Source organism: Pelophylax lessonae (genome assembly GCF_965119305.1).
Source record: "Pelophylax lessonae genome assembly, chromosome: 4".
Taxonomy (NCBI): domain Eukaryota; kingdom Metazoa; phylum Chordata; class Amphibia; order Anura; family Ranidae; genus Pelophylax; species Pelophylax lessonae.
The window spans coordinates 81951158-81967502 of NC_138771.1; the positions used below are offsets into that span (position 1 = coordinate 81951158).

The window sequence follows — 16345 nt, forward strand, 5'->3', positions numbered from 1 at the left end:
CCCCCTTTTGAACTGTTAAAGTATGTAACACAATGACAGGTGACCTTTGAAGAGCAGTGTGGCAGTTGATTTTAGCACTTGATGTAAGAAAATATTATTTTTACAATACATACTTTAGCATGTCTTCCTCCTGCCATAAATTAACTGTTAAAGATCAACTCCAGAAATTCAGCCACTTTCTAAAATGTGCTGGCTTACTATGGGTTAAATCGAACAAGGAGCAATCCACCTCCTGGACTTATCTATTTAACCACTTGCCGCCCGCCATATAGCAAAATGACAGCAGCAAAGTGGTTGCACTATCCTGACTGGCCGTCATATGACATCCAGCACGATAGACCACAGAAGCGGCGATCAGTGGTGCGGTATGTCACTTTGACTCACCGCATCTCCAATCCTGGTAAAGAGCCTATGACGTAGGCTCTTTACCATGTGATCAGCTGTGTCCAATCACAGCTGGTCACATAGTAAATAGGAAGTGCCGTTGAACGGCTTTCCTCAGATCGTGCCTGACGGGCATGAGTAGAGGAGAGCCGACCGGCGGCTCTCCTGACAGGGGGGGGGGGGTCTGTGCTGGTAATCAGAGCATTGATTACCAGTGCAGACCCTTGGGGGATGCCACTAGAGCCACCAGGGATTGCCCACCTAAGGCTACAAGGGGTGCCCACCCATGGCCACCAGGGATGCCCACCCATGCCACCAGGGATGCCAATCAGTGCTCAGGGAGCCTGCCAGTGCCCTCCTCATCAGTGCTGCCCATCATTGCCATCTATCTGTCCTACCCACCAGTGCCCATCATTGCCATCTATCGGTACTGCTCACCTATGCCCATCAGTGCCACCTATCAGTGCTTATCAGTGCCGCCTATCAGTGCCCACCAATGCTGCATATCAGTGCCACATATCAATGCCCATCGGTGCTGCCTATCAGTGCCCATCACTGCTGCATATTAGTGCCCCATTATCAGTGCCACCCCATCAGTGCCTCCTCATCAGTGCCTGTCAGTGCGGCCTCATCAGTGCTCATCAGTGCAGGAAAAAAAGTATTTATTTACAAAATGTTATAACATAAACAAAAAAACTTTTATTTTTTCAAACTTTTCGGTCTTTTTTTATTTGTTTAGCAAAAAAAAAAAAACCTTGCAGTGATCAAATAACACCAAAAGAAAGCTCTATTTGTGGGGAAAAAAATGACATAAATTTGGTGTAGGTACAGTGTTGCATTACCGCGCACCTGTCATTCAAATTGCAACAGCGCTAAAAGCTGAAAATTGGCCTGGGCAGGAAGGGGGTGAAAGTGTCCTGTATTGAAGTGGTTAATTTACAATTGACAGTTCTACTGAGCAACAAGAGTACAGCTACTACTATACTCCAGACGCGATTCTGCTTTCTCACACAGCAGCTGCTCTGTCCACCCTTTACCTCTGCTGTCCATTCACAAATGGATTTGTATTTTGTGATTGAATTCGCATGATACAAAGCTTTCTATGATTGACCAAGAGGAGAGTAGGGGCAGGCAGAGCAGCTAAAAACATGACTCTGCAGCTGCAGAAGCTGAGACTCTAAAGTCCAGCATTGGAGCACTGGAAGTATAGAGATACACTATATTACCAAAAATATTGGGATACCTGCACAAAGCAAGGCCCATAAAGACATGGATGAGAGAGTTTGGGGTGGAGGAACTTGACTGGCCTGCACAGAGTCCTGACCTTAACCTGAAAGGACACACACTCCGAAACCTTGTGGACAGCCTTCCCAGAAGAGTTGAAGCTGTTATAGCTGTAAAGGGTGGGCCAACTCAATATTGAACCCTATGGACTAAGACTGGGATGCCATTAAAGTTCATAGGCGTGTAAAGGCAGGTGTCACAATACTTTTGGTAATATAGTGTAGTCGTACTCCCAGCACTCAGTAAAAATGTAAATTGTAACCTAAAGAGTTAGTTCCATGAGGTGGCATGCACCTCATTGGACTTAACCCTTATTAAGCCAGCACACTTTAGAAAGTGGTTGAATTACTGGGGGATCAGCTTTAATTAATGGGGGTGCTAGGGTGATATCCTTGGACTGTAGTTTGAGTTCGGTATGATGCTACTAGCTATTGTACTAGCTCTCATTGCCTAGCTCAAACAGGCTTTCTTTGCAATAAACCCTACTTAAAAGCACTAATCCAACCTTCCTCAAACATTTTACATCAGGGGAACACCTAAAATATTTTTTAGGTTAGGGTAACCCCTGTTAAAAATTAATTTAATGGAAGTCATTAGGAAGAATGGCTCTTATATTGGTAGTCAGTGGGAAGAATGCCTCTTATATTGGTAGACAGTGGGAAGAATGCCTCTTATATTGGTAGTCAGTGGGAAGAATGCCTCTTATATTGGTAGTCAGTGGGAAGAATGGCTCTTATATTGGTAGTCAGTGGGAAGAATGCCTCTTATATTGGTAGTCAGTGGGAAGAATGGCTCTTATATTGGTAGTCAGTGGGAAGAATGCTTCTTATATTGGTAGACAGTGGGAAGAATGCCTCTTATATTGGTAGTCAGTGGGAAGAATGCTTCTTATATTGGTAGACAGTGGGAAGAATGCCTCTTATATTGGTAGACAGTAGGAAGAATGCCTCTTATATTGGTAGTCAGTGGGAAGAATGGCTCTTATATTGGTAGTCAGTGGGAAGAATGCCTCTTATATTGGTAGACAGTGGGAAGAATGCCTCTTATATTGGTAGACAGTGGGAAGAATGCCTCTTATATTGGTAGTCAGTGGGAAGAATGCTTCTTATATTGGTAGACAGTGGGAAGAATGCCTCTTATATTGGTAGACAGTGGGAAGAATGCCTCTTATATTGGTAGTCAGTGGGAAGAATGGCTCTTATATTGGTAGTCAGTGGGAAGAATGCCTCTTATATTGGTAGTCAGTGGGAAGAATGGCTCTTATATTGGTAGTCAGTGGGAAGAATGCCTCTTATATTGGTAGTCAGTGGGAAGAATGCTTCTTATATTGGTAGACAGTGGGAAGAATGCCTCTTATATTGGTAGTCAGTGGGAAGAATGCCTCTTATATTGGTAGACAGTGGGAAGAATGCCTCTTATATTGGTAGTCAGTGGGAAGAATGCCTCTTATATTGGTAGTCAGTGGGAAGAATGCCTCTTATATTGGTAGTCAGTGGGAAGAATGGCTCTTATATTGGTAGTCAGTGGGAAGAATGGCTCTTATATTGGTAGTCAGTGGGAAGAATGCTTCTTATATTGGTAGACAGTGGGAAGAATGCCTCTTATATTGGTAGTCAGTGGGAAGAATGCTTCTTATATTGGTAGACAGTGGGAAGAATGCCTCTTATATTGGTAGACAGTGGGAAGAATGCCTCTTATATTGGTAGACAGTAGGAAGAATGCCTCCTATATTGGTAGTCAGTGGGAAGAATGGCTCTTATATTGGTAGTCAGTGGGAAGAATGCCTCTTATATTGGTAGACAGTGGGAAGAATGCCTCTTATATTGGTAGACAGTGGGAAGAATGCCTCTTATATTGGTAGACAGTGGGAAGAATGCCTCTTATTTTGGTAGTCAGTGGGAAGAATGCTTCTTATATTGGTAGACAGTGGGAAGAATGCCTCTTATATTGGTAGACAGTGGGAAGAATGCCTCTTATATTGGTAGACAGTAGGAAGAATGCCTCTTATATTGGTAGTCAGTGGGAAGAATGGCTCTTATATTGGTAGACAGTGGGAAGAATGGCTCTTATATTGGTAGACAGTGGGAAGAATGCCTCTTATATTGGTAGTCAGTGGGAAGAATGCCTCTTATATTGGTAGACAGTGGGAAGAATGCCTCTTATATTGGTAGACAGTGGGAAAAATGCCTCTTATATTGGTAGACAGTGGGAAGAATGCCTCTTATATTGGTAGGCAGTGGGAAGAATGGCTCTTATATTGGTAGTCAGTGGGAAGAATGCCTCTTATATTGGTAGTCAGTGGGAAGAATGCCTCTTATATTGGTAGTCAGTGGGAAGAAGGCCCCCCTTATAGTGGTAGTCAGAATGCCACCCTTATAGGCAGTGTAGAAGAGCATCACTGTCATGCCATTGGCTCTGTCAAGTGGCATTGGACCCAGATTTATGCAGGCATCCTCACATAGGAGGTTAATTGGCCACAGTTCAATGAACCCCTAGCAACCTCAGGGGGATCCCAAGGAACCCTGGTTTAAAATGGCTCCACTAGTCCTTAAAAGGTGCCTGGAGTTTTCACTAATAACCCATAGATCACAACAACAAACTTGATATGCAAAATTGTTTGTCAATAAAACTTTCTTTATTTCCTCACAACAACTACTTCAAACCTTCAATGACAAATGTCAGTTGGAAAGTGAAAGTGTGAATTGTGCTGATGATTTTGGCACAGAAAGACAATTCCTAAAGACGCTTTTTAAAATAATGTTGGGAATAAATATTTTTATATGGCTTAATAAACATATCACCTTTGTCCTGTTATAAAGTACTACGCCTCTGTTAGAATGAAATATTCCGCAGGGAATACGGCATTATTGATGGAATCTGCTCAGTTATAGAATGGATGTACCAGCATATTATTTTAGCTACTTTTGTATATCAGTGATTTATATTTAGCAACCAGTCGGATGCAGGTTTTGGTCAAAGTGGCCATTTGAAGGTTATCATGGTTTGTCTATTATGATTCATCCATCCAGACATCCCATTTAGACAGTGGATATTTGTAACAGTTCATGGAATTCATATAAAGGGTATTGTTAGAAGCTTTGAGAAAATAACTGATCATTTTTTCTCTTCCTTTAGCCTCCTCTGAAATTTCTGTCGTCTGTTCTGGGGAAGAGCAACCTCCAGTTTTCAGGGATCGATGTCAAGTTGACCATCTCCACAAACAGCCTTACCCTGACAGATATTGACACTCAGCAGGTGTGTTCAAGGGAAGACAACCCAGAGACCTATGCAGTAAAATATACAAAATATAATATATGTTCCATATACTATATATTACATGGGACTGCAGTAGCTCTGTATAACTTTTTTAATTACATGCCTACTATTAATTGGATTGATGCTTTCAATAAACCAGATCTAAACTCAGATTTCAATCCCGTTTAGAGGAAATCAACAAATGTACTTGAATCCTTCACCCCTCCCCAGCATATTCTTATCTTTACTTTGCTTCCCTGCAGCACTGGAAATTGAAGGAAATACTTGGTACTTCTAAGGAGGAGCATTTGGCGCACTCCTGTATAAACTATGACTGGTTACTCGTATCTTACACAGCATTTTCATTTGCTCCTGGCAGCTGAACAGAGTAAAAGGGGAATACAGTAATGCTGATCATACACTAGCCGAAATATCGGACAAACTCATTTTTGAAAAATGAAAACTCAGCTGTGAGAGCAGACGATCGTGCCATCATGTAATGACCGAATTTCGAAAGATAAATCGTTCAATGGACATAAATGAATTCAGTTTGTTACATATACCTAGTGCGAACAGGTCGGCCAAGAAACACATTAACCTTTCAATTTATCGTTCGTTTATCGTTCGGCCGGCAGATTTTCAAAACTGTTCCTTCGATTTTTCGGCTCTGAAAAGTTGAAAACTATTTTCTATTTGTGTCCATTAACTGGACGAAAAACGAACGATCGGACCAAATGACAGATTTTCGAACGATTTTTCGGCAGGCCAGCATAAGTATGTGCTGCAGGGAAAAATTTTTGTTGGGAGAAGGTGACAAAGTCAGCCCTATAAAGGACAGTTTTCTGTCCGGTACCACATACTAAAAAGCTATGTTTCTACAAAAATGATTTCTAACAAACTAGATACAGGGCCGGCCTTAGGTGTTCAGGCGCCCTGTGCAAGCTAATCCTGTGGCGCCCCCCACCGCGCGCATTTTCTTGCACCTTTTTTGCACTTTATTTGACTTTTCTTTTTTATGATCACTAATAACTTAGCCCCCCTTACATCAGAGACCCCCCACACAAAGCCCCCCTCACATCAGAGACCCCACACACAGAGCCCCCTTACATCAGAGACCCCCCATACAAAGCCCCCCTTACATCAGAGACCCCCATACAAAGCCCCCCTTACATCAGAGACCCCCCACACAGAGCCCCCCTCACATCAGAGACCCCCCACACAAAGCCCCCCTACACACACAAAGCCCCCCTAACATCAGAGACCCCCCCACACAGAGCCCCCCTCACATCAGAGACCCCCCACACAAAGCCCCCCTACACACACAAAGTCCCCCTCACATCAGAGACCCCACACACAGAGCCCCCCTCACATCAGAAACCCCACACACAGAGCCCCCCTCACATCAGAGACCCCACACACAAAGCTTCCCTACACACACAAAGCCCCCCTCACATCAGAGACCCCCCACACAAAGCCCCCCTTACATCACAGACCCCCCCACACAAAGCCCCCTTACATCAGAGAGCCCCCCCACACAGAGCCCCCCACATCAGAGAGCCCCCCTTACATCACAAACCCCCCACACAAAGCCCCCTTACATCAGACCCCCCGTGGAGCCCTGCCCATACAGCCAAGGATACCTTCCTTCAGACAATACTCTCCTGGGTACGGTACGGTTGGCCTGCAACTGTCACACAGGATTATGAACCTTACTTCCGTAGGCGTCTGGAATTAACTGTGGCTGGCAACTGTGTTTTATGGGGTGACCGAGTGATCGTTCCACAGACCCTCCGGAGACACATTCTGGACTTGCTACATACTGGTCATCCCGGGGGCACACGTATGAAACAAAAGGCCCGAGGCTATGTGTGGTGGCCGAACCTCGACTCCGATATCACGACATATGTGAATGCGTGTGCTGGATGTGCACAAACTGCAAGAGACCCTCCTCGAGGGTGCGTCCAGCCCTGGACTTGGCCCATGGTCCCCTGGTTTCACCTACACTTGGACTTTGCAGGCCCGATCAGAGGACACACCTTTTGATCATTATTGATGCCCATTCAAAGTGGCCTGAGGTCATTCCTGTTACCCAGCCAACGATTAAGGCGACGATTTCCATACTGTTACATCTCGCTGCTACGTTTGGATACCCCAGAGAAATTTTCACAGACAACGGTGCACAATTCACAAGCCAGGAGTTTCAGAGTTTCCTGACTGCCCACAACATCAAACACAAGTTGACCGCACCTTACCACCCGGCTACAAATGGTGAAGCAGAAAGGTTTGTACAGACCTTCAAACGCTATTTCAAAGCTACTGTGGCTACAAGTAAACAACAGTCCCTGTCACCCCAGCAGCTGGACTCCTTCCTTTCTGCTTACAGAACCACACCACATGCAACTACTGGGAAAACTCCAGCTGAACTTCTTTTGGGTCGGCAGCCATGGACTGTTTTGGATATGCTCCGCCCTCAAACGGTCCAGGAACATGTACGGCAGTCCCAAGACAAGAGGGTCGAACACGACGAGATTCCCCGGTTTACAGCCCAGCAAAAGGTATGGGCTCGATCCTATGGCGCTTCCAACACTCGTTGGCTTCCTGCTATAGTCGCAGAGACTTTGGGACCCAAAATGTATTGGGTCTGCCTGGAAGATGGTTCCATTTGCAGAAGGCATGCGGACCAATTGCGTCCTCGTTCTCAGCTGCCCGACTCCCTGACATCGGCTGCACCTCCAGTGTCTCAAGGATCTGCTCCTACCGGATCAGGAGGCATTGAGACTGATGCTTGGGGAGACTCTGAACTTTTGAACTCAGCTCCAACAGAGCCCTCCAGCCCTGGTCCAGAGGTCTGTTCACCCTCTGAGATAGGGGATCCCCTCTTGGCCCCGCCGGTGTCCATTCCGGCCAGCCCTGCTTCCTCCGGCCCCGAGGCCCTGGGTGTCCGTCCTCAACGACACTGTCGCCCTCCTGACCGGTTTCAAATGCAAGAGCGGTTACAAGACTTTCGACGGGCCCACCGAAAGTGATCCGCTGCCATGTTCTCCCCGTAGCGTCCCTGGAAGTTGTTCTCACATCTGGACGCGGAAGAAGCCATGTAAATCTCCTGAGTTTGAGGACTGTATTGGACAATTATTAGTTACTGTTTTATGCCTGTTCTCGTTTTGTTGTGTTTTTTTTTTTTGTTGTTTTTTTAGGGATGGATGGAAGGTGTTATACCTGAAGGGTTTCACATGTACTGTCACTTTAAGGCTGGCTCCACCCAGGAGTGATGACAAGGGTCAAGGGGCAGAGTGGTCATTTGGAGACACATGTAGAGATGTATTGATATGCAGAGCTGTCCTGTAATGCATGTTGGAGTGTACAGAGAGTACTGAATAAACACCCGTTGTTCCAGACCAGAGTCCTGTGTCTCTCACAACACGGAGAATATAACAAGCCCCCCACATCACAGACCCCCCACACAAAGCCCCCCTTACATCACAGACCCCCCACACAAAGCCCCCTTACATCAGAGCCCCCCACACAGAGCCCCCCACATCAGAGAGCCCCCCTTACATCACAGACCCCCACACAAAGCCCCCTTACATCACAGACCCCCACATCAGAGAGCCCCCCTTACATCACAGACCCCCCCACACAAAGCCCCCCTTACATCACAGACCCCCCACACAAAGCCCCCTTACATCAGAGCCACCCCACACACAGAGCCCCCCACATCAGAGAGCCCCCCTTACATCACAGACCCCCCCACACAAAGCCCCCCTTACATCACAGACCCCCCACACAAAGCCCCCTTACATCAGAGCCCCCCCCACACAGAGTCCCCCACATCAGAGAGCCCCCCTTACATCACAGACCCCCACACAAAGCCCCCTTACATCAGACCCCCTCCATGGAGCCCCCCACATCAGAGAGCCCCCCCTTACATCACAGACCCCCCACACAAAGCCCCCTTACATCAGACCCCCCCCATGGAGCCCCCCACATCAGAGAGCCCCCCCCCCTTACATCACAGACCCCCCCTCACACAGAGCTCCCCACAAAAAGCCCCCCCCTTACATTTTTTAAAGGAGAGAGTCCTCACTTACCTTCCGCTCTCTGCAGCTTTTTTTTTCTTTAAACTTCCCGGCCACACATCCCCGGGAGTGTGGGCGGGAGGAGGAGAAGGGGCGGGGCGAGGAGGAGCTGACGATCTCTCCTCTGGCGACAGTGCAGGGAGGGAGGAGAGATCGTCAGAGTGGAAGGATCGGAGCGGAGGCTGAGCTGTGTGTGATACACAGCTCGCCTCACTGCGTCAGTACGGGTGACCAAGGCACAGCCGCACAGCTGGAGGTAAGCGGCGGCCGCGGCCTGTGTTGACCCTGTCCAGGCCGCGGTCGCCGCTCACCTCCCGCTGTGCAGCCTGAATCACCTGATCTTCTGCGAGCTGTGATGGCCGCACGGCGCCCTTGTTGCCCATGGCGCCCTGAACGGCCGCACGGCTCGCACACCCCAAAGGCCGGCCCTGACTAGATAGAGGACTTGAAAAGGAACTTTAAAAGCACATATAGTGCGATTTTATTGTGCAGGAAAAGTATTCATTAAAACCTTACAGATAAAAGATTTTTAACAGACATTAGACATATACATATAGCTCTGTATAAGAACACCACAATTCCCCAATAGTCACACTTATCCATCCACCCTGCTGCAGTTTGGTGGTGGATTGTCTCACCATAAATTGCATTCAGAATGCAATTTATGGCGAGACATTTAAGCGTTTGATCAGCCTAGATGTTTCTGATCGCCGCCATTACTAGTAATAAATAAAATAAAACAAAATAAAAATATCCCTTAGTTTGTAAATGCTAAAATGTTTGGGCAAACCAATCAATATACTGTACACTTATTGGGATTTTTTCCCCAAAAATATGTAGCAAAATACATATTGGCCTAAATTTTAAAGAAAATTTGATTTTCTTTTTTATTTTTTTTTTATTGGATATGTTTTATAGCAGAAAGTTAATTTTTTTTACTTTTTTTTTCAAAATTGTTGGCTTTTTTTTTGTTTAAAGCGCAAAAAAATAAAAAAAATGCAGAGGTGATCAAATACCACCAAAGGAAAGCTCTATTTGTGGGAAAAAGGACATACATTTTATGTGGGTACAGTGTTGCACTTGTCAGTTAAAATGAACGTAGTGCAGTAATGCAAAAAATGGCCTGGTTGTGAAGGGGGGGTAAATCTTTCAGAGGTCAAGAGATTAAAAGAAAGTTCATAAAACAAAAGCAATGTATTTTCCTCGCAGGGGTTTATAAAACAATGGATCATTATCCTCCTGGCTTACACATACATCACTGAGGCTCTGGCCTTACTCTTCAGGCCCTTGTCTGTCTCCTACAGGTCAACCTCTCACAAATGCTTGGTCCATATACTTAGCAGCCCCTTGCTGCTTTGGCTCCCACCTTCCTTTTAGGTGGAGCCCTCCTGACTGGAGAGAGACCTCTTTGGTCTGCTGGGTGGAGACCGAAACTCTAGTCAGGTCCCTTAAAAGCCCAGTGTGCTGGTGGCTCTGAAAACCAGAACCCAGGTTTGGAAATTTCATCCTTCCCAAATCTCTACGAAATCTCCAGGTCCTTAACCAGGTTTTACCATCCACTGAGGAAAATGAAAAGCCAGGTTCCTCTGAATTAAATAAGCCCCCTGGAGCCCCTCAGCCAAGGTTTTCATTGTTTCTTGTTCTGTAGAGAATTTTACGTTCTGTCCAATTTTCAGTGACAAAAAAAAGGAAGGAAAAAAGGGGGAAAAAAACATATAAACATTACTTACAGCTAGGGATCGACCAATTATTGGCAACACCGATATATGGGGGGCCGATATGCACTTTCCCCGATATATCGGAATCGGCCCCTGGGGTTACTGATATTGCCGATATTTTGGGAAAGTGCTGTACCGGTGTGATGCCTGCAGCTAGAAGCATCACCCCAGTACCGGCGTCCATAGCCGGGGGTCGGCTGTCTTGTAATGACAACCGATGCGGCTGAGAAGCCGCTCGGCTGTCATTACAAGGAGCGGGAGGGGACGTCCCCCCTCCCGCGGCTCGCCCGGGTCTCCCGTCCCAACTAGGTAATCACAATAATACGCCCCCTAGAACCTACCTTTTGAACTGTACACAGTTGCCCTCTCCCAGCTCCAACTTAGCTTGATAGTGTTTTTTCCAGGCCATACAAAATTTTCATGAAGGTGAACTTACACTTTGAGGAAACCATTCTCAAGTAGTTTTCCATTGGAACCCCATGGTTCCTCCAGAGGTTGTTATGGGTTCCTCAAGCTGTGGCAGACAGACCTCCCATTTGATGGTGCCTGCATAGTTCTGGGGTCATTGCCACTGGGCAGAGCCAGGTGTATGAACCCAATGATCTTTTTAGCTGTCTGTAAGGGTGACATTCTGACCATCAATGTAAGGAGGACATTTTCCCACTGGCTGCCAGTTAATAGGTTTTGTGCAAGCATTCCCTGAAAACTATTTAAAGGGTTCATCTGCAGTAAAATGTTGATAAGGGCTGCTTTACAGTATAAAGACATATAGTTTTAATACATACAGTATTGCAGTAAATTGGATTGGTCATGATCCACCATCACTATAGATCAGTGTTCCTCAACCTTTTTTCAATCAAGGTACCTTTAAAATTATGCACAATCCAGAGGTACCCCATTCTAAAATGTAAGAAAACCAAACTAAAAGTTTTACACAATGCAGCAACATCCATACAGGTTGGACACCCAACATTTGAGATGATTTATTCTTCCAAAGCAAATACATCTTTGCACAATGGAACCCTTTACTCAGCTAATGTGACCCCAGTGCTGATGGGGGAGGAAGGGGGGTGTCAGGAGAGGGTCAAACATGGATGCTGTGCAGGCACCTGACTCCCTCCTTATCAACTGATATCATTGTTTGTTAGGATGCTGGTAGTTGGAAATTTGTAATGGTGCACAATGAAAACCTGTGGCTTTGTGTAACTATAATGCAGGCTTCATCCACTTGTTGGCTTGTATACAGTTTTGGGGCAATTTTTTGGCATTTTACTAGGGGACACCTGAAGAAACCTGAAGGCACCCCAGGGCCAGGGCACCCTGGTTGAAAAAGGCTGCCCTAGGTTATTGCTAATAGATCTATAAACATATAACTCTGAGCATGTAGCAAAATCCTTCAGGTTTGCAAGACATGATACATACATAACAGTCTAATGGCAAGCCATTGCCCAAATCTTACAGCAGACTTACTTATGTCTGTAGTTTTTCCTCCTTATTCTGGCCTTATTTGTGTTTTCCAATGTTGTTAGAAATGAGATGTTTGTGTATTACCTCAATAAACAGTGGGCAACAAGAAGACATAGCATGGAGTTTGACCTAAATGATTTTTCATCACATGGTTATCCAGACAGACAGACTGCAGACTTGTTCCCTTTATACTATTAGCACAGAGGAGGGATTGTTTCAGTATCTTGACTGATAGACCTTTAATGACTTTAGGCTATCAATGGACATAAATATTCCACGATGTTGCAACATCAGCCCAAAGCTACAGATCTTCATCAATATAAGATGGAAATATTTAGGAATAAATTAGAAAAAGTTTATTGAAGGAAGTGCAAACATGGTTTTAGAATATGAATAGCCTTATATCTTTTGCACATGATTCTCCTCATTCTTCACCTTAGAACCTTCTCTATAAAGAAAAACACCCATTATAACACCCTACCCCAGTTTTAAAGTTGTTCTAAAGGCTGAATGCCTTTAATGCCTACCTGAAGACGATCTCGATCCAGCGATGTGCATGAGAGCAGTTGATCTCTCCCTCCTCATTGGCTCAGACACAGCAGAGGCAGCCATTGGCTCCAGCCAGTGAGGAGGGAGCAGGGGGCTGAGCTAAGCTCCAGAGCCGGGCTCAGGAGTGAGCACACACGAGTGCCCCTAGAGCAAGCGGCAGTGGGGAGGAGTCCAGAGCACCAGCGTGAAACCTAAAAAGAGGAGAATCGGGACTACTCTGTGCAAAACCTTTGCACAGAGCTGGTAAGTATGACATATTTATTTAAAAAAAATGCTTTAGTATCATTTTAATGCTTCATCGGTGTAGGAAATAGCTGAGTTGTACTAATGTCGATGAAGAAAGTCAGAGCTGAAAGCAGAACTACACTGCATCTGTGCACTACAAACAAAAAAAACACTGTCTAATTCATTTTTAACATTCTAACATGTTGGGCCATAGTCATCTTGAGTAAAGGCATATGATTCATGTAGCCTTTCCTTCCTGGAATCCATCTGCCCTTAGCTCATGCATGCAGGCAGGGGGGGTGTGCTTAGCTGAGAAAACTCCTCCTGAAAACTCCTGGGATGTATGACCTTATTTGCCTGGGCCTGGAAACTAGGAAGTAACTGAAGAAATATTAAAAAAAAAGGTTAAAACTAGTAAATATTATATGTTTATTCCTGTCTATTAACCGCTTGGCGACCGCGGCAGTGTGGCTCCCCTGCGTCCAGTCACAAACAGTAGTACTACGTGATTGGAGTGCATGTGATTCCGGTGGCACGCGTTTAGACACAGGAGGCGGGCCGCGGGAGGAGAGGCGGTGATTGCCGCCTTCCTCCGGCAATCGTCTGGGAAATGGAGAGAAGACCCGCCTGCTTATGTAAACAAAGCAGGCGGATCTTCTGTGAGACAGTCAGGGACAGATCAGCAGTTTCAGCTAAGCTGAAACTGCGATCTGTCTGTGCCTGTCACAGAACCCATCCCCCACACAGTAAGCACATAGGCATACATTAACCCCTTTGATCACCCACAGGGTTAACCCCTTCCCTGCCAATGGCATTATTACAGTAACAGTGCATATTTTTAGCTCTGATTACTTTAGTAATGTCACTGGTACCCCCAAAAATGTAAAAAAATGTCAGTTAGGGTTCCAATCTGTCCGCCGCAATGTCGCAGTCCCACTAAAAAAAAAAACAATTAAAATGACATAAATCTTTCACGTAGTTAGTAGACGCGATAACTTTTGTGCAAACCAATCAAAATAACGATTATTGCGATTTTTTTTACCAAAAATATGTAGCAGAAAACAAATTTGCCTAAAATGTGAACAAATTTTGATTTTTAAATTTTTTTTTTTGGGAATGCCCTATAGCAGAATGTGAAAAATATTGTTTTTTTCACAATTGTCGCTATTTTTTTGTTTATAGCGCAAAAAATAAAAATTGCAGAGGTGATCAAATACCACCAAAAGAAAGCTCTATTTGTGGGAAAAAAAGGACGTAAATTTTATTTGGGTACAGCGTCGCACGACCACGCGATTGTCCGTTAAAGTAACGCAGTGCCAAATCGCAAAATAGGGCCTGGTCAGGAATGGGGTAAAACCTTCCGGGGGCTGAAGTGGTTAATGCATAACTTTTTCCAGGAGTCAGCGCACTGCTTGCATCAGGGCGAGGACTCCTAAGGTGTATCTGAACCCAGGAACAAAATTCATAATATTGCAGCTTACTGGTCCATAGATGTGGTGGCTGCAATTGTTTTCTTGACCGCTAAGGTGCATCTGCTCAGGAAAGGCCACTTTCAACATACTCAACCATCCCTTGCACACTTACAACCATTAGGTTGGAAAAGGGCAAGGCCACAACTTGATCATAGGTGTGCGCAGCCTTTTGCATTGGGGTGTGCACCCCAAAGCTCAAACACGTGTGTGTGTATAAATATATGTTCTCTGGGCCGTGCACATACCCAACCCACCCACTCAAACCTAATTGCAATACTAGAAGAAAGCAAGGAGGAGGCAGGGTCCATCCTGGTGATGTTTCACAGTCCTCCTGAGAGCTGGGAGTGCCTGAAACTGCTGGGGGAGGAGGTATAGGGATGAAATATGTCCCGATAATGTGCATATCATTTAAGACAGTTGGCAACTATGGGTGATTAGGGTGTGCCCAGGCACACCAGACACACCAGGCACACCCTGTGCGCACGCCTATGAACTTGATCTAACTTCCAACACATAACACGTAAACACGTTTCACCAGTGCCAGTCACAGTTGTACTGTGAGCACGCTTTAACATTAACTGGTCAAATTCCAAGGGGGCCTGTCCTTACCATAAGTGCTGGAAAGACAGACTGTTTCCTTTTTCAAATCAAGGGCATATCCCGTTACAGCAACTTTAAAGTGCTGGCAAGGTCAAAAAACCACAGCAAAAGTTGTGACAGACCATCCATAAAGGAGCGGGAGGGTGGGCAGCTCTTGCATCCACGTGTGATCAAAAAAGGCCCAGAATTCCCTTGTGCAGGACTTTTGAGTTCAGGCCCCAGCCCAAATCCCCCCTTAACCAATCCTCTGCGACCACCTAATCCCTCCTTCCTCCACCCATCTCCTGGCCATGCCCCATCAGTCAAGGCGCTTTTTCCCAAAGGGATCAAGAGGCCTTCATTTTTTTCACACCTTTTAGCTTTATTTTAACCTGGTAATCCTGCCATCAACTCACCTCCTGTCCCAGAATGACAACCCTACTGAGCAGTGTTGTGTTAGGACTATAGAACACCTCCCTCTCTTTGCAATAACAGGGGGTTGTACTTTGTAGTCTATAGAGATAGCGGGGAACAATGCTAACTGATAACAGTGCAGAAGCAGAAAGTACAGGACGTTTTTAGCTCTCAAGATCTCCGGCTGGATGAACAACTATTTTTTTTTTTTGCACTTATCAAACAGATCGAATAAAACACATTCAATGGTATATTTAACAGACCAAAAAGGAGCAAAGAAGAGAAATTTACATAGTTACATATAGTTACATAGTTACATAGTGAGGTTGAAAAAAGACATCCGTCCATCCAGTTCAACCTATGATGTGTGTGTGTGTTTGCTTTTAACCGTACATTGAATACCCCTGTATGTTGTGGTCTTTAAGGTGCCCATCTAGTAGTTTTTTGAAACTATCAATGCTCCCTGCTGATACGACTGCTTGCGGAAGAGAATTCCACATCCTTACTGCTCTCACAGTGAAGAACACCCTGCGTATTTTAAGGTTAAACCGCCTTTCCTCTAGTTTTAGTGAGTGGCCACGTGTCTTATTGTATCTGCTTTCTCTGAATAGTTTGTTCCTTATGCTAGGGTCGCCAGTACAGTATTTGTACATTGATATCATATCCCCCCTCAATCGTCTCATAGTTACAGAAATGTAGAGTTTCCATACACTTTAAGCAGTTGTAGATACCTTTACTTTAAAATTTATGAAATGTATTTGTAATTAGCAATTTATTTTTACTATTGTTATTTTTTGTTTTTTAGATAGTTGCTAACCATCATATGCAGTCAATATCATTTGCCTCTGGCGGTGATCCTGTAAGTATACAATTTATTTATTGCATCTGGTTTACTGAAAACCTGTGATTACAGATGACATTT

At 45.1% G+C, this 16345-nt stretch overlaps 1 protein-coding gene across 1 annotated transcript in view; it reads left to right on the forward strand.

Annotated features, from left to right (window-relative positions):
* The window catches only part of SHC4 (SHC adaptor protein 4), a 136082-nt gene that overhangs the window by 65310 nt on the left and 54427 nt on the right, over positions 1-16345 (forward strand). The window contains exons 4-5 of the mRNA XM_082254034.1: positions 4804-4923; positions 16229-16282. Of these exons, the coding sequence (XP_082110160.1) occupies positions 4804-4923; positions 16229-16282 (174 nt within the window). The remainder of the gene's footprint in view (positions 1-4803; positions 4924-16228; positions 16283-16345) is intronic.